The following is a 19,289-nucleotide window of genomic DNA, read 5'->3' as shown; positions in this document are numbered from 1 at the left end:
CTGGTAGGTCAGGGGTGGGGAGGAGACCTTTGGAGGAAGACGCTTCTTGTAACTCAATGTGTCCAGCCTTGAGGAAGAGGGGAGTATGCCAGGAAGCAAGGAGAGGACTCACTAGCAGAGCTGCACCCTGTTGTGCCCAAGATTGTGAATCCGAGAAACCACTGAGGAGCCGGCACCGATGCAAACACACGAGGGTTTATTTACAAGCTCGAGCTTGGGTCCAAGTGTACCGGACACAGTGGAGCAGGGACTTGGACCCCGAGGTGGGTTCCAGCTTAGTTTTAAGGGCTGGTCTAGGGGACCTCCAGAAGGGGTGGAGGAATTTCTCAAGTTCTGTTTACATTTTGATATGGGGCCTTCAAGGGCTTTGAGCTCTGTTCTTATTCTAATAGGGGGCTTCCTGCCCTTGGCTTGGGCTCTGTTTTTATTCTAATATGGGGCTTTCTAGGACGTTAAGCTGTAAGCTGTTTTCTTCCTGTAACTGAAGTAAGGTAAAGTTCAGCTCTTATTCACAGGGGCCTGGGATGGCTGTACTTGTGCTAACTCTGAACTTAAAGTAGAATGGCCTTAATTTTCTCAGCCTCCGCACGCCCCAATGTTGAAGGCTCCAAGGCCAAGGCAGGCGAGTTGTAGGGTACCTGGAAGCATTTTGCTACTAACCTTTCTCTTCATCAACCGACATCTTTTGGAAGTGGTGTTGGGTTTGGATCAGTCTACCTGGACAGGTGTGATTCCACACTCCTCTCACTGAGAAGTAGACTGTCTTTAGGGTTTTTACTTCCTATTCTAAGTCAGGGTTGGCTTGTGGGCAGGGAAGGCTTTGAGTCCAGTCCCTGGCATCCAGGGGAAAAACAGCAGGAGGGCAGAGGCAATGGGGAAGCAGTTACCTGATTAACTAGAATCCCTCCACCATCATTCCAGAATGAGGTGGGATTTTCCAAAGCTCTGTTTTTCTTCACCATACTCAAGGGCAAAAGCAGTACCTGGAGGGTGGTCAGTTCTTCCATCAAAACTGGAGGCTGGGTGAGTTGGCAGAGAACAACAGGCCTTTAATGAACAAAATCTCTAATAAGGCTCAGATTCTAAAATCTCTTGTCACTAATGGCCTCACAGCAGAGCTTAACATACGGGTTTTTACTAGTTTTGTCAAACTGCAATTAAATAACCTAGTGAACTCTGCCTTTGCTGAAAAGAATCTTTTTGAAAGAAATGTGATATTTTAGTGAAGGGAAGAACTCCATCCACAAAACAGGCCACATTATGAGATTTCCAATTTTGCCATGATTTTGTTCTCTGGGAATCCAGAGCTTCTAGTAGACTGATGATATTAGGTACTGTGATTCTTTCTTCTATGGTAACAAATGCAGCACTGAAAGCCCCCTTCAGCCACATTGGAGCTCTCACTGATATCGCTTTGTTTTTTCACTAATTCCTATCCATTGTGCTTTTCTCCAGCCCAGCCTCCGTGGCCATATTCAGCAACCTGCAGGTTTTTATTTTATTTTTTTTTAACTGTAGCAGTATACTTCACTTTTCCACTATCCCTTGCTTCCAAAAAACCAACAAAACTAAAAAATGTATACAAATTTTACTAATCAGCATATTTCTCTGCAAAAAAACCTGCACTAGTCTGCACTGACTGCATCATTCTCAAAAACATGCAGAAGCTGAATAGTGCTATTGAAATCATCTGGCACAGGTTCTCATAGGTCTCAATTTTGCTGTCCTACCAATCTCCCAGGCAAATAAGACTCCAGGTAACCTTTGATCACACCTTACAATGCAACCTAGAAATGGCTACAAATATATTTCAAAATCACACATCAATACTTTTACACATCTGTAATATCTTTCATGTTCCATTAGCACCTTTAAACCCATTTAAAGGCCTTAAAAGTATTCAAAGACTGTGTAGAAGCATGTTTTTTAGAAGCACAATAAAGGAATAAAAAAAGTGATAAAGAGGAAAGCCAGACTGAGGGATTTACATCATATCCTGTGAACAAGTTGCAATTTGCTGTGTGTCCTCTGAAAATCACTTTGCCTTTGTGGCTAATCCATGAAGGCAAACCATCAATGCAGGAGATTGGCTGGACCCCACATGTAAGTAAAGGCAAAGTGGAACTAAGGCCTGGAAAAGAAGGAAATAAGCCCTGAGCAAAGGAAGGAGTTAGGGAATCAGAATTAAGTAGTGATGGAGTCAAGGAGAATTGATATCACAGAACTTGTAGATTCTGAATTCAGGATTGGTGCCCTCACTGGTGAGATATGTTAAGCATTACATAGATTGCAATTTTTCATTTGCACTGCTTCATTTGAATCTCATGGCAGCCCTAATAAATATTATGTTCATTTTGTACACAGAGAAAATGAGACTCATTTTAGCCATAAACAAATTAGGCTGACTTGCTCAATATCACACAATAGAGAGTCACGGAGCTGCACTTGGGTTCTGAACTTGCGCTGCTGTTAGTACCCTTCCCTTGGCCATCCTGCCTCAGGCAGCACCTGAGAAGTTAGAACTGCAGTATTCTTTAAAGGTGAGGGAAGTTCAGGTGGACTCTCAGTTGAGCAAAGGAGTAGAGGAAGGATAGAACTAAAATACGATTGAGTTCTTCATGCTGCCCATAGATCCGTCCATAGGGGCGGAAACCCATAGTCCTACTAATCCTGCAGGAGGCGGGGCTTTAATCCTTCATCTGCTCTGCCTGTTGACATGCAGTTTGGGCTCTTATCAGTCCTCAGACTTGCACGTGATATCTTTTGTTTGTTCATGACATCTGAGTCAGGAAAATCTCTTTCTATAGCGTCTTACTGAGGCTCCAACATGGAGAACCAGACAAAGAGACTTCCGTTGGAGATGCAATGTGTGCCGACTCCCAGAGGGCATTGTCCCCATTTCCTTAGGGCAGGACAGCAGGAGTGTGAGACAAGGCAGGGGACCTAGCCTTCCATCACAGCCGATCCTTGTATGATTCTGTCTGCTGATCTGTTCTTATTTTGAGGACAATTAAATATATTATTCACTCCAGGCTTTAAGTCCTGGAGTGCTTTTGCCTTTCTTTTTAAACTATCTTTTCTAATTCTGAAATTATGTTGGCTTTTTATAATTTGGGCAAGTCACTTAACCTATCTGAATCTTCAACTCTCGTAATTTTCAGGAGACGCGGAAAGTGTTTTTAATGAAAGTACTACTTTGCGTTTGCAGTCACTGGCTATGTTTCCAAGGATTTAAAATGCCTTCTCTTTCATAGTGTCTGCTTCTGCTTTTCGTTCCCAGAGTCGAAAACATGCAAGCAAAGTCCGACTGTATTACATGCTTCATCCCAGGGATGGTGGGTGTCCTGCCAAGAGGCTCCGGTCAGAAAATGTGAGTATCTGGCACCATCTGATATCCTTAGATGATTTGTTCAGTTGGCTAAGAATTTTGTAGGGCTAGAGAGTAAAGTCATGTCCACCTTGGCAGGAAAGCTAAGGGAGTAGAGATAGTTCTTATTAAATACTACAGAAAATATTACATGTAAGCAAGTCTTTTTCCTTTTTCCTGCCCAAACTTGCCAGTATGGTGTTGGAGGACTTTGCGATGATTCTGTGCTGGGGTGGAGCAGAGAAGGAATATACAGAGGGGACAGAGGGCAGCTGGCTGAAGGGAGGCAGGAGTCATCAGAAGAAAAAGAGTAGGAAAGGTGGCCTAAGGAGAAACCCTGTGAGAAAAATCAGATACTTTGCTGTTTACATATTTTAGTTTTCTTTTGGTGTATAAAACTGAATGCAAATCTGTTCATTTATAATAAAGACTGTGCACATCTTGCAAATAAAAATACTCTGTTTTTAATCAGTGCCCCTCTCCCTGAGGGAGTATTTACTTGGGAAGAAAATGACAATTAGGAAGTTGCTTTGAGGCTGTAAAGACAGAGCAAAGGGTTTACTTCAGCCAGGCCAAGGTAGGGACTAATGAAATAAATAATCCTTCCTCCCAGCAGGGGTTACTTTTCCTATTGAGTGAATGTTCATATCCATCCATTGCAGAGGTCCTCTGTGATAAACACCACAGATTAAACAGAGATCTCTTGTCCTTTGAGTTCTGAGGAGGCTGCAGGTGTATAATTTATACCCTCCGCCCTCTCTTATGCTTGTGATCCCTTTCTCCTGCTGCTGCTGTAGAGATGCCAGTATCTTTTCTGACTAAGAATTAATATATGATCATTGAAGAGCAAGCAGTATTTGCAGACTCCTTTGAGAACTTTTTCTTCTGGTTTATCATGGAATCTGTGTATCCTTGAAAATTTGGATCTACCAATGATGTATTTATTAAATTGTTTTCTATAGATTTATTTTTTTTAAAGATTTTATTTATTTATTCATAGAGACACAGGCAGAGAGAGAGAGGCAGAGACACAGGCAGAGGGAGAAGCAGGCTCCATGCAGAGAGCCTGACGTGGGACTCGATTCAGGGTCTCCAGGATCACGCCCTGGGCTGCAGGTGGCGCTAAACCGCTGCGCCACCGGGGCTGCCCTCTATAGATTTCTATAATCATAGTATAAGAGTAAATCAGTAAGCAGGAAAAGAAACATAATGAACTTACTTAAAAAAAATTTTTTTTTAAAGATTTTACTTATTTATTTAGAGAGGGAGGGAGAGACTCTCAAGCAGACTATACTGAGTGTGGAGCCTGATGCAGGGATCAATCTCATGACCCTAAGATCATGACCTGAGCCCAAATCAAGAGTTGGATGTTTATCTGAGTGAGCGACCCAGGCACCTCCATAATGAACTTACTTTTTGAAGGAAATTATTGATGCTTTTATTAGGGTATATGGTACATTTCAAAGGTGAATACATAATTTGCCTTAGGCATTTTGACATACAGGGTACAGCATGGAAGCCACCCCAGTTCCTCAGTAGGGCTGTGAAAGTTGATGTTGGTAATTATTTGGCCAACTTTCTTTTGTATGGACTCATACCTAAGTGTTGGAAGACTGATTATTTAAAAAAAAAAAAAAAAAAAAAAAGACCAGCCAGAGAGAGTGAGAGAACAAGAGAGAAAACACTTTGATACACCTGAAATTAATATAACATTGGGTTTCAGCCATACTTTAACTAAAAAAACTTAAAAAAAAAATAAACAGAATTTTGACCCACCCCTGTAACAACTAACCTTGGAAACCAACCAAGGTATAGTAAGCAGTCTGGGAAGCCTATCTAAGTTAGGCTTTTAAGAGGTGAGACCACTATCTTTAGTAATGATCCAGGAAGCCAAACTGTAATCCCTGAAATAATAGGCCCCAACTGGTTTGGACTTTCTTAATACCTGATAGCTTTCCTAATTTTTGTCTGTGCTGCCAATTTGGAACCAGTTAGAGAAAGCCAAATATGTACCCCTAATCAATCACATAGGATGTGTACTTTTTTTTTTTAATTTTTACTTATTTATGATAGTCACACACACACACAGAGAGAGAGAGAGAGAGGCAGAGACATAGGCAGAGGGAGAAGCAGGCTCCATGTACCGGGAGCCCAACGTGGGATTCGATCCCGGGTCTCCAGGATCACGCCCTGGGCCAAAGGCAGGTGCCAAACCGCTGCGCCACCCAGGGATCCCAGGATGTGTACTTCTTGTTTGCCTACCTATCATTTTTGCACATGAACAGCCTCCAGTCAGGGCACCCTTGAGGCCTCCCCTTTATTCTATTACAAAGCTTTCCTGCTTGTCTGCTTGCCTTTGAGTCTCCTCCAAATGCATGTGATGGTGGCTAACATCCTTGCTATGGTAAGTTCTGAATAAATAGCCTTTCTTTTTCCCATCTGGTTGGTCTTTGTTTATTTCCATGGGGTTGTAAAATGGAGATAAAAGGAACATCTAATGTACAGTTTTATCATAAGGCCCAAATGAGATAACTCATTTATTCAGCACTTAGTTTCCAAAGCTCTTTCTCCATGGATCATTATTATTGAGCCTCTCTCCACCAATACCCTGCTTCTTGGGAGAATGCAACACTGTTCCACTTGCCACTCCATCCTTGCCCATCCTCTCCAGTGCTCTGCTTCCAGGGGCTGTGACAGTTTTGTGTCACAGTTTTACCTAAGAACAGTTTCATGGCTTCCCTGAATACCTAACAGAGTGAGTGATCTTCTGAAAATAGAGAAAACTTGTTGCTGAGTTTCCACATCCTGACGATACCTGAACCGGGTGCATATTGATTCCTAAAACTGGTGGGGCTTATAATTAATGGCAGTCATCTCTTCCTCCCCACTTCTTAGCCTTCTGGGAATACATAGTAATTCCAAATTTACATACAGATGAACAGAAGTGCCTATTATTATTTCCAAGTCTATTATCATTTCTATTCCAGGTCATTTGACCTTGTTTTTGTTGTTTTTCGAAAACTTAAAAATTCATTTCTGCCTCCTATCCTGGCATTCCCAGCTTTTTAAATTCCCCCTTCATATGCTTTACTTGTTAGAATCCTCTTTTGAACATTGATGTTTTTTTCCCTGAAATTGTAGAATGAGACATTTTCCTCCTGGGCCACAGAGTAAAATTAAATGTGAAATAAATTGTTATAGTTGATTGCCTTAGTGAAATTTTCTGTAATCCTGTGAGCATTAGAGCCAAAAAGGACTTTGGAGAACATCTAGTTTATTGAAAGTCTCAGGTTTTCAAGATACTTTTTAGTATCTTCTCACCTGCTTTGGGGGAAAAAATCTACTTAAGAAACAATATTTTTAAGTAAAAAGATGATTTAGTTTTACTTTTATTTTTATTCTGTAAGGATAAGTAGCTACCAACAAAAATCACCAGTCAGTATTAAGTAAATAGTGTTTTTACATGAAATTAATAGAATTCCTTCTCAGTGGAGAAACTTGACATTTGATTAGTGTGATCATGCTTATCACTTTTAAATATGTTTATGATTTCCTATAGGTCTGGAATATTCAATGGAGCTGAAGTACCCCCAAGAACTTTCATGGGTTCCTAAAATCCTAGGTTTCAGATCTGAACTCTATCTGATTTCATCCCATCTTGTGACAAAAGTGAAAATAAGGCCCAAAGAAGTACGATGACTTGCCCAAATTACTCAGGCCTGAGATTAAGACTGTTCTTGCTTCCCTAAATTCTATTCCTACTGCTGTTCCCACATATCTTGAAATTGTACCTTATATTTAGGCATTGAAGCCATTGCTGGGTCCAGAGCCAGAGAGCAGTGCTGTTCTGGGGCAAAGTAATAATAGCTTGTGCTTAGCAGGCACTTCCCACTTATATTCTAAATGTTTTACATACATTAGCACATTTAATCCTCACTCCTGTGTAGGGTAGGAACTATCATTATCCCCACTTTACAGAAAAGCAAGCTGAAATAGAGAAATTAAGTCACTTGACTCTGGTTACACCACTGGTAAGTGGCAAAGACAAGGCTGGGGAAATATAAAACAAAACCAGAGAAAATTTGTCTGGTGCTGCAAACTAGCTCACCATGTCACTTCCTGGCATGGTAAGCACCAAGTAAGTGCCAGGGGGACAGAGAGAAAGAACCCAGACCCTTCCTCAACAGAAATCAGGATCTAATTTGGAGAGGGGTCCAGTGTGCAGTCATGTCTTCTAATTCAGCGTGATAGCTGGACAGGTGCTACCATAGATGTCTCCCAGGGCATCATCTGGTGCCCTGGAAGGGTCCCCAACCTCTCCTGGAAAAAGTTGCCTGGAGAAAGTGACACTGAACTGATTTTTGAGGGATGGGTGAGCCCTTAATTCATGTGGGTGATTCTAGTGAATAAGGCGGGCAAAGGGCTCTTTTCTAAAAATTTTTAAGAAAGATTTTATTGATTGAGAGACAAAGAGACTCTGTGCCTGCATGAGAGGGGAGGGGCAGAGGGAGAGGGAGAGGGAGAAGCAGACCCTGCTTCTCACTGAGCAGGAGCCCAAGGCAGGGCTCCATCCCATGACCCTGAGATCATGACCTGAGCCAAAGCAGCCCCCTCACCAACTGAGCCACCCAAGTGCCTCACAAAGTATGCTTCTGAGTGTGGAGTCAACACGAGTAATGTCTTCAGGGAAACATAATTCAGAGGTATTTCTAGAGTGTAGAATGCCAGTGGGTAGCTGTGTTAGATTCCCAGGACTGCTGTAAAAAAGTACCACAAACTAGGTGGCTAAAAACAACAGAAATTTATTTTCTCACAGTTCTAGACGCTACAAGTCTGAATCAAGGTGGAGGCAGGGCCTCCCTCTGGAGGCTCTGATTGAAGATCAGTTCCATTCTTCTCTCCTAGCTGCTGGCAGCTGCTGGCAGTGCTTGGTGTTCCTTGGCTTACAGCTGCATCAGGCCAATCTGCTTCTATTTTCATCTGGACTCTTCCTTGTGTGTGTCTCTGTGTGTTCTCTCCTCTTCTTATAGAGACAACTGTCATTGGACTTAGAGCCTGCTGTAATAATCCTGTGTGACCTCATTATAATTAATCTTCAGAGATTTTCAAGTGTCACCTGTTAAAGGTGGATGTGAATTTGGAGGGCACAGAATTCACTCAATATAGCAGTGGAGACCAAAGTGAAGTGTGGGATGGTGCGAGAAAGGTACAATCATATACTGTGCATAATGTTAGCGTTTACTTTGTCAAAATGTTTTCTCAAGTGGTCTGCAGCTTAACTCATGAGCACTTCTCAAAGATAGATGTATTACCCATGAAAGCTGCATGCTTTGGCTTCCAGCTGTGTATTGAGAAGTAGAAGTGGGGATTTTGTCCCTGGCTTTGCTATGTTTACTGGTTTTACAGCTTTGTTTTGACTTTCTAAACCTTTATTGCTGTGGTTATAATCAGGGCCTCTAAACACTGCCCTGCCTACCTCTCAGAGTTGTTAAGGGACTCAAATAAAAGCTTCCTCTTTGTGAGGCTGCATGATAAATGGTACAGTGTGTGTGGAGACTTCTTTCACTGAGTTTTTAATTTTAATTTTTCTATGCATTCCAATCTTTAGTCTCTACCATGCAATATACAACTTCTACAGTTCAGTTAGGGGCAGGCCTGCTGTTTTCATGTAGAACCCCTGAAGAGAAATTAGGACCCCAATAAGTGTGAGATCATGTTGACTTATGGGTCTTAAAACAAGAGTCAGAAATAACTGCTGGCCAGATGCAGACCACTGCCTATTCTTGTGAAGTCTGCAAACTAAGAATGGTTTTTACATGCTTACATGTTTGGGGGGGGGGGGAATCAAAGAAAAATATATTATCATATGAAAAATACCTGAACTTCAAATTTTAATGTCCACAGATAAAGTCTTTTTGGAACATAGCCACACTCAGTCCTTCACAGCTCTATTCACAGGGCAGCAGCGAACTGGGCTATTGCAATAGACTCCATGTCCCACAAGCCTTAGATGTTTCCCCTCCAGCCCTTTACAGAAAGTGTTTGCTGCCCCCTTTGTGAAGTGGACAGTTTCGGTGAAGAAAAGGGGGTTTGCCACTCTTCTTGTTGTGTGTCTTTCTGCTTGCAGGGATGATTCCTTTAAGACATTCCAGACTCTCAAAGCTGCCTTGTCCTCTGATCCTTCTGAGTTTTAGTTTGTTAATAGCCAGCAGGTTGGAAGTTTTGACCAATAGGAAGTATCATTCCAAACCTCTGAAGGAGAATCGACACCCTTGCTGTTTTGCTTAGGTTCTCTCAATGCAGATAGCCTGCAATTTAGGAAGGAGTCATGTCATAAGAGATTGTTTGAAGCCTGCAACATTGTGGAAGCAATAACAACTGGTTTCTTATGCCATCTACACATCAAAGCCACCTCATGGTAGATCAAAACTCTGACTTTTTTGAGATAATCCTGATTTAGGATACTCATACTTGTCACTACAACTCAATAGTATGTCCTGCAAAGTCCAATATTTCCTCTCTAAACTGTACCCAAAAGTGGAATCAAAATTTTGTTATACAGATACACAGATAATAATTTAAGTGAAAACAAACAAACAAACCCAGAAGTCCTCATTAATCCAAATGTGTGCGTGGCACTTGGCTGTATATGACTCTCTGGGCCCCAGACTAGGGCTCTAGCTTAGGACTGTGGTTCTGAAACTTACTTATATCATAGTTATCACTTCTACCTAAAATCTGATCTAGAGAGGAGGAAGAAAAGGATTTCCCAAAGACAGCTATGAAAAAAATATATATATTTTTTTGCCACAACAGGGGTAGTACAGTGGGTCTTTGATTCTACTGTTGACATATCCTTAGATCATTCTCTTGTTAGCTGGTCACTAATTAAGCCCTCTTTATGTGTCAAGCTTTATGCTAAATACTTGATAGATATTTTATTTGAACTTTACAAATGCAAGTAGGAATCTTTATTGCCTCTATTTAAAAAGGGGTTAAGGATCACCTGGCTGGCTCTGAAGAGCATGTGACTCTTGATCTTGGGATGGAGGGGTGGAGGCGGTGTTGTAAATTGGGTGTAGAGTTTACTTTAAATTTTTAAAAAATATTCTTAAAAATTTTTAAAAAGGGGTGAAGACTGAAGCTTAGGTCAAATATCTTATCTAAACTCACAGATCTTGTGAGTGATACAATACAGTTTGGCACTAGAACTGGAGCTCTGTGTTACTATGTATTATTCATTCATTTATTTATTTTTTTAAGAAATGTTAATTGACTTCCTAATAAGAGTCAGGTACTATGTTGATTGCTGAGAATTTCATGGTGAAGGAAACAGATACAGTTGTTATTTAGAGTTTATAGGATAGTGGGGCAAGTGGCCATTAATTTAAAAAAAAATCATTCAAATATATAAATGAAGGAAAGTAATGAAAAAGCATAGAATGGGGGAAATCATAGGTCTTTGGGATCAGAGAAGCCTTCCCGGAACACCTGATTGCTTCAACTGTGACTGAAAGGTGGATAAGGATTAACTAGTCAAAGAGGCAAGGGGTAGGTAGAAGAATGCAGGTAGAGGGGACAGCATGTCAAAGACTCTGCAGTTAAAGAAATCACGACACACTTAAAGTAGAAAATGAAAGCCAGTGTGGCTGGTGTTCAGAGATGGAAACAGGCAGTGATGTCAAATGCAGAGAAGGGATTAGTGGAGAGAGGAATAGAGGTGGATGATTGAGCATCAGGCTTTCAGGAAGCCCCTGAGAGTATGGCCTTGAGTGAGGCTAATGGCAGCAACAAACAATGAGAAATACATAGATTTGAGGGATAATTAGGTTGGTAAAAATAGATCCACTGGATAATGGATGTGCAACAGAAAGAGATTTCTGAATGACCAGTTCAGAGCTTGCACTGAGTTGTTGCTGCCCCTCCTGCAGGCAAGGTGGTCTTCATCCTTAAGAGCACAATCCAGAGAGCAGAAAGATCTGAGAATCGGGGAAGAAGGTGAGGAAAACCCTTTCTCTAGGTTGTTCCATGTTGGTCCAGGCTGAGCGGAGCTAAAGTTGCATAGAGGTGAGTTTGCCTCCAACCAAGCAGTAGAGGACAGCAAGAAAGAAGTGTCTAGTGTACTTTTGTCCTCTGTGTTTCTTCCCAGTAAAGGTTTTGTACTTTTTTTAATGCCAGCCCAGGAGCTGGATCCCACAGAGGCAAGGGCAAGAGGTTTGCTATGGGACCACTGATGTCCAAAGTCAGGACAGCATGCTGAATGAATTCAAGTCAGTCGCCAAGTGCAGGGGTTGGGGAGAGATAGTATCAGAACTCTGGTTTCCTGAATTAAGCCAGCAGGGAGTTTTTTGGAGGGCTTCTAGAGATAGATGATGTTGTCAGTGATTATATAATTTGCTTCCAGGAGGAGGACTGGGGTTATTTAAAGAGTTGGAATAACTCAGATGTGGTCTTAGGGCCTAGATCCAGTGACTTCCAGTAGGTCCAGTGTTCTTCCTTAGTTCAAAAGGCAGAGATGGCAAGACCCACAGTTTCAGAATTCATGAGGGCAGAGGCTTTACCTTATTCATCTTTTTACCCCTTCCCATAGAGGTATTCCATAAATTATTGTTCATATTTTCATAATAAGATATTATCCCATTTTTCTTTAAAACAATTATGACTAAAAAATAGTTTTAATAAAAACAGTATCATTTGTATGCAAAGTCTTACAGAGTATTACCATGAGATTATATTTTAGTTATATCCCTATCAAAGTACCTTGTTAAAAGAAGATTTTGTGAAATTGGGTTTGTTCAGGAAAATCTGAGAGTTATGGATATTGTTTCTATGAGAATCTTTACCAGGTGCTTGGCCGTATGTGGGTCATCTTCAGATAGGAAAAATGTAAGGACAGGGAGAGGATGTGGAAGGTCTTGATGTCACAGTATAAGCTGATCTCTCTAGCAGGTGCCTCGGTGGGGACCCACGTGTTCTGGCTCCATCTCGCCTGTCTGTAACCACCTTGCTCACTTATTAGCTGCCCTCTCACTGGCTGCTCTGTGACTAACTGTTGCCTGTCCTCTCCTGTCTGCCCTGGAGGCTTGACCCTATTTTATCACAAATCAAGGCTGTTTGTACAGGAGTTGATGTGTAGCTAATGGAGGTAAATGTCCTTCCCATATTCCCACCCAATTTTCGCTGTAAGAAAAAAGGAAACTGGTAGTCAGGAACTTCTCTGGAGGACCTTTTGGCATTATCTCCAGGGTAAACGGGTAGATCATACTTACTGGGCAACATAAAACATGGAAGAGTAGAGGTCAAATGCCTGAGCATGTGTCTTTCACTTTGCATAGCAAATGGGCTCTTAAAAATGAATCAAAATATGTTTTTGTTTAGGATAGTGAGAATAAAAGAATTCTGGGGACCATAGACTTCACTAACTTCAGCTCTCAGATGTCAGTCTATATATTGGCTTTCCTTTCTGTGGAGCTAGCAGGGCTGGGCAGGAACCTCTAGACACAGCTTGATGATGTCTCACTAGCATGTGGCGGGCGGCCAGGTGGGTTCTTTGGCTCTCTTCTCTGTCTACTGCATTTCCTCTTTTCAGGTGTCTGCATCTCAAGCAATCTTTCCTTTCTCAATTCTTTCCCCTGATAGATTTCCTTTCTTCATATCCTAGTATTTCACAAAATGTAAGTTTATTCTTCTCTTAAATCCCAACTCTTTCCTGAAAAAATTTTACCACTCACTTTTAATCAGACATCTGCCCTTTTGTGTCTGGGTCCATTTATCTCCATCTCTTCCCCTGCTGCAGGAAGGGGTGTGAGAGGATCTTGCCTCCCTTCTTCCCTTTGTCCTACACAGCGCAATGAGTCTTTACTCTCTTAAGGCTATGTCATAAATCATGCCTGCTGTCTTCCCATTAGGTGACCCCATGTGCCCATTCTGTTTCTCCTTAGTAACCTCTGGGCATTCCTCACGCTCCAAATATTATTCTTGCAGAACAAAGAAGTCTGTTTGCTTCACTACATTCGTTTTGTGACTGTTTGGCTTTGGTTAGGTTGATGTGTTCTTTTAAGAATATATATTTTTTCTTCTTGCCCTAGAAGCAGCCAAGGGTTGTGCCATTAGAATACAAGATACATTAATAACTTCATGTGACCTGGATTTGGTGCAGGTAATGCTGAGACAATGATGAATGTGCCCTGATAAACACAGAAAGCCTTGAGAAAAATATATTTGAAAAATAGGGATGATGCACTGAGTTCTACTAATTTGAAGTAAAATGTCTTTTTGGACTTGGATCCAGCAAACCTGTTTCGTGCACCTGGCCTGTATCACAGATGATACTGGGAGCTCCGTGTGTGTGGTCTTATGTAATTTTCAGAAAATTTTATCATGTGAGCATTACAATGCCCATTTTGTAATTGAGATAAAGAAGGTTCAGAGAGGAAAGAAGCGCACGTAACTAGAGGTCATCTGACTTTTGGGCCTTTTTTTGCCCATCAGCTTTGATGCATTGCATTTCTTTAAGAACATACTTTCACTTCTGGCTAAGCCATTTCACATATTGGTGACATGAGTAGTGCTAGGTCCCTGTAGAACAGTCTTTATGGGAGTGGCTCAAAGAATTCTTCCACTCAAGGCTCCAGCAGATTGGGGCAACGTTCATGGGGCCATCCTAATCATGTTCTTTTTTTCCCCTCAGGTCCTTACTGGGGGTTGATGGCCTTACACATATTGAAAATCTGTAAGGCAGATACTATATGGTACCACTTGGTTCAGTGTCATGTAAAGGAATGAGCACAGGCATTGGGAACTGCCCTGGGATTGAATATAGCCTCTAATTCCTGCTAGCAGAGTGACCTTTGTCAAGTTCTTGATCTTTCTTAGACTTCGTTTCGCCAACTGAAAAATAATGGGAACAGCCCATATATTCCATGACTCCCATGAAGAATGAAAATGATCATGAAAACATAAGGAGTAGGGGGCATAGAGTATGGAGGGTAGGTGTTCAACAACTTCACTTCTTTCCCCTATCTAAAGCACTGGGTAAGAGTGACATTCTTTCTGATGCTGTCAGAATCAGATACTGTCTGATACTGTCTGATCAGGGGAAAACACACAACAGACCAATTAGAGTGAGCTGGTGGGGAAATTCATCAGTCTGTATTCAAGGATTAAATGCTGCTGAGAGAGTTGTTTTCTATAGAAGCTGTAAGTAATTGCCAAGGAACTAGAGAAACTGAGAAAATATTGCAGTGTTCAATAACATTCTTGTTTTAAAGAACCTAAACTAATACAAAGAGGGAAAAATATGGTGTTGGCATTAGCACATCGGAGTTTGCTTGGAGGAACATGTATGTCTTGTCATTCCTTGGCTGTTATCCAGCACCAATATTTCAGTCTGGCTGGAAGAGAGTCAGATATTTGGAACAGCCCCGGGTGACAGCGCACACTCCCCTCAGCCACATGCACAGTGCAGTTGCTCATATTTCCCTCCCTTCTGCTCACAGGTGGCGTTGTTCAGTCATGGCACAGTGACTTTAATAGATATTAAAAATGTGGCTGTTTGAGCGTGTCATTCTTGAAGCCCCATTGAAACTCTCTATGGAAGCATATGTGAGTGAATGTGGTACAGGGCCATTACTTACTGCAACAGGAACTGTTCCTCTTGATCTGTGACATTGAATAGCCAAATAGTCTTGTAATCATGTATAATTTGTCTATTAGTTTTGTCTTTTTGCCAAGCATAGTTAAAATTGTGTAGGGAAGGAGATTATTTTTACTGTGAATTCCTGATGGAAAAAAGGCATTTTTCTTTAGTTATTAACTTGGTTTTTCAGCTGACCTTTAAAGGAATGTCTGTGACTTTAGATACTCAAGAGCTCGGCAAATATTATCCTCCATATAATTTAAATAGTCATTATAGTTTGGGATATAAGCACTGAATGTATATCATAAGATATATATTTTTTTAATTTTTGAGATTTTATTGTAAAGGAAAAAATCTTGTTTTATTGGTACATTGAGTGATGGTTGACCTTTTCTAATTAAATTTCCTCTTCACATTTCAGCTGTACATAATTCTAGAAGGTCACTGGTTGGTATTAGCAACCCCAGAAATGAATGGTCATGATGTCACGTCCTAGAATTGACAAATTAGTTTGTTTGATTTCTCATTATGCAATTGTATCCATTGCTGTAGTGGAGGATGGAAACATTCAAGATGAATTTATGACTGGAAATTTTCTGGAAACCAAGACATGAGTCTTTAGTGTGTTTTTCTTGCTCATCCCTTTCTCCATAAAGATTTTTATTTTTATGTTTTTTTGCATTGTGACATGGCATCTTGGACATCAGTTCTCTGCTTTCATGGCTAATGATGCAAAAAGGAGAGAAAGAGAAGTAAGGGGAAGAGAAAAAGAAAAAAATGCTATCAAGGCAAAAGTAAAGTTAAATTGTAACCAATGAATATCTGAGCCCAGAAGGGATTTTAAGGCTTCTCAACTCAAGTGTTGTCACCTAGAAATCCTATTGAAAACCGTTGTCCTGTCTGCATTTCACTTGGACTTCAAGAAAGGTTGAGAGATCTTAGATGGGTCATTAATCGTTTATGCATTATTTCTTCCTTTGGACCAAATGACCAGTAGTTGCTTTCTGATTTTAATTAATCATGATTTAAATATTCTCTGGAAACTGATATTATGATTCATAAATAAACTAGATCATTGGATTGTTTGTAATTTCAAATATTTATTTTATTTTGTAACACAATAATTATCCACGTAATTCATTAATAATTGCTTTGTACCTATTCCAGGCATAGAGTAAGTGGTGAGCAAAACCAGACCCAGAGTCCTTGCCTTCAATTGAAATGGCAACTCTGATAAACACTGTGCTTGAGTGAGCATGGTGCTGAGAGAGATCATTCAGATGAGGTGACCTGTCTGGGAATTGAGGGACAATTTCTCTGAGTAGTGATTCCTCAGTGGCATCTGAAGGGTGCACAGGCAGTAACTGGGTAAAGGTGTAGGTGAAGACCATGCTAGGGAGAGGGACCAGCATTTGGATATAAACAGAAGGCAAGCATGACTAGGGAAGAATACAGCAGGTGTGATAGTAGAAGAGGCTAGAAGGGTCATGGGTAGGAAGCAAACCATTGAGGTTTTTAGGGGAGGTGAGACAGTATAATTCATCATCCAAACGGGCACATCTCTAAGTGCGAAAGGGCACTATTAATATGAAACTAGAACAATGGGTGTAACTCCGTGTATAAGATGGAAGACTCTACCTAAAAACCATTTTAAGAAGTTTTGGGTTTTATTTTAAGTACAACCAGAATCCACTGAAAAGTTTTAAGCCAGGAGAAAAAAATGATCAGATTTGGCTTTCAGAAATCATTTGACCCCCATGTTCTTGCAGCATTATTTATGGTAGCCAAGATATGGAAGCAACCCAAGTGTCCTTCAATGATATATGAATGGATAAAGATCACACACACACACACACACACACACACACAGGAATACTACCCAGACATAAAAAAGAATGAAGTCTTATCATTTGTGATAATATGGATAGACCTTGTGGGTATTATGCTAAGTAAAATAAGCCAGACAGAAAAAGACAAACTGCATGATTTCACTTATAACAAGTGAACAAACAAACAAATGAAGCCCAGGCTGATAGACACAGAGAACAAATTGATGATTGCTGGAAGGGAGAGATGCAAGTGAGCAAAGTGGATGAAAGGGATCAAGAGGTACAAACTTCCAGTCATAAAAAAATCATGGAGATGTAAGTACAGCATGGGGAATGCAGTCAATAATATTGTATTAACATTGTATGTTGATAGATGGTAGCTAGTCTTACCGTGGTGATCAGTTTGTAATGTATGCAAATGCTGATTGATCATTGTGCTATACACCTGAAACTCATATATGAAATTGTATATCAGGTTTTCTTCAATAAAAGTAAATACAGGGATCCCTGGGTGGCGCAGTGGTTTAGCGCCTGCCTTTGGCCCAGGGCGCGATCCTGGAGACCCGGGATCGAATCCCATGTCGGGCTCCCGGTGCATGGAGCCTGCTTCTCCCTCTGCCTGTGTCTCTGCCTCTCTCTCTCTCTCTCTCTCTCTCTCTCTGTGACTATCATAAATAAAAACTAAAAAAAATTTAAAAGTAAATACAGAAATAAAAATCACTGTGTTGCAATATGAAGAAAAGGCTAAAGGACATCCCAGAGGGGGAGTGGGTGGACCTGTTAGGTGTCTGTTGTAGAGGTTTAGGGGAGTTAGAAGTTAGTAGACATAGGAGGTAAGCAGATATAAAGGAAGTTAAAGTTAATATCACCAAGGATAGAAACTGATTGCACTAAAGGCCCTAATTTGTTTCTCCCTCTTTGTATCCACACCTTTTGGTAGTAGCCTCCCCACCTGACTCAGGGCTTAGCTAGGAAATTTGCTTTTACCAGTGGACTGGGAGCAAATGCATCACAAGCAAAGCCTTGAAAAACATGCATGCATTGCACTTGGACTCTTGATGCTTTTGGACTCTTGCAAGCAATCTGGGCTAGCTGATGGGAGGATGAAAGAACATGTGGAAAGAATCTAGGCATCTCAGTGGAGGCCATCATAAATCTGAAAACCTAGCCAGCACCAGCCAAGTGAACAGCTGACTGCAAATGTGGAGAGCAGGTGAGCTTGGCTCAGACCAGAAGAACCACTCAGCTGAGCCCTGCCTGAATTGTTGACTTTGTGAATCATAGAGTGAGATAAACAGTTGTGATTTTAGACTATTACATTTTGGCATGGTTTATTACATAGCAGTAGATACAGAAGCTATTCATTGGGAGAAGACCATGGAAGAGCACCACTTTAGTTTAGACATGCTGACTTTGAGGAAGTGACATCAAATGAAAGTGTGTTGTATAAGGGAAGCTTAGCTGATTATTGTCAAAGTAGTGATAGAGGATAAAACTAGCTATAAAACAAAGTTTTGTGCATTTTACTATTGTATGTTCAATACAGCAATACTGAATAGTCTATTTTTATTTCCTCAAGAGGGGAATTGAGTGATCAGCACTAACAAATATCAAATGTCCCTTGATTTTCTTACTTTCTGGAACATGGGGTTGAAGGACAGTGGTTCTGATGACCTTAGAAATGATATAGGATAAGCCCATTCTCTGTCCAGAAGTGAGGCACTGTTGCCTGGCAACTCTGGCTCTGGGCACAATTGTAAAGTAAGAGGCATGCTGCCTGAAGTCCTCCTTCTATACCTTCATTTCCTCTGAGGGCCACTGTGCTTGAGTCTCAGGCACTCTTCACTTCTTTCTCAAAGCCTTCACCTGGAAAAGGACTTTATAAGTTTAATTCGTACTAAGGTGCAAATGACTGATAAGCCTAAGTCTTTAGTGTTGCTCAGAACACTAAATATTTTTTAGTTCTTTTTAAGAAATGAAGAATAATAGACATAGAATGTTATATTGGTTTCAGATGTATAGTGATGATTCAATATTTGTAGATATAGTGAAATGATCATCACAATGAATCTAGTTAACATCTGTTACCATATATAGTCACAGATTTTTTTTTTCCCCTTGTGATAAGAACTTCTAAGATCTACTCTCTTAGCAACTGCCAAATATGCAGTATGGTATGTTAACTGTTGTCACCATGTTGAACATTGCATCCCCACAATTTTATTTTATAGCTAGAAGTTTGTACCTCTTGACAACCATTATCCACCTCACCTACCCACCACCCCTCACCTCTGGCAACCACCAATCTGTTCTGTGTGTCTACAACCATGTTTTTGTTCATTTATTTTTAGATTCCACAAGTAAGTGAGATCATATGGTATTTGTCATTCTCTATCTGACTTATTTCACTTAGTATAATGCCCTAAAAATCTATCCATGTTGTCACAAACTACAA

At 40.7% G+C, this 19,289-nt stretch overlaps 1 protein-coding gene across 1 annotated transcript in view; it reads left to right on the top strand.

Moving 5' to 3' along the window:
* The window catches only part of ZMAT4 (zinc finger matrin-type 4), a 337,251-nt gene that overhangs the window by 115,213 nt on the left and 202,749 nt on the right, over positions 1–19,289 (top strand). Inside the window, exon 3 of the mRNA XM_055335364.1 lies at positions 3,281–3,370. Within this exon, the coding sequence (XP_055191339.1) occupies positions 3,281–3,370 (90 nt within the window). The remainder of the gene's footprint in view (positions 1–3,280; positions 3,371–19,289) is intronic.

This window comes from Nyctereutes procyonoides, unplaced genomic scaffold (assembly GCF_905146905.1).
Source record: "Nyctereutes procyonoides isolate TBG_1078 unplaced genomic scaffold, NYPRO_anot_genome, whole genome shotgun sequence".
NCBI classification, from domain to species: Eukaryota; Metazoa; Chordata; class Mammalia; order Carnivora; family Canidae; genus Nyctereutes; species Nyctereutes procyonoides.
Note: the sequence above shows the minus strand (reverse complement) of the source record. Positions and strands in the feature narration are given on the sequence as shown.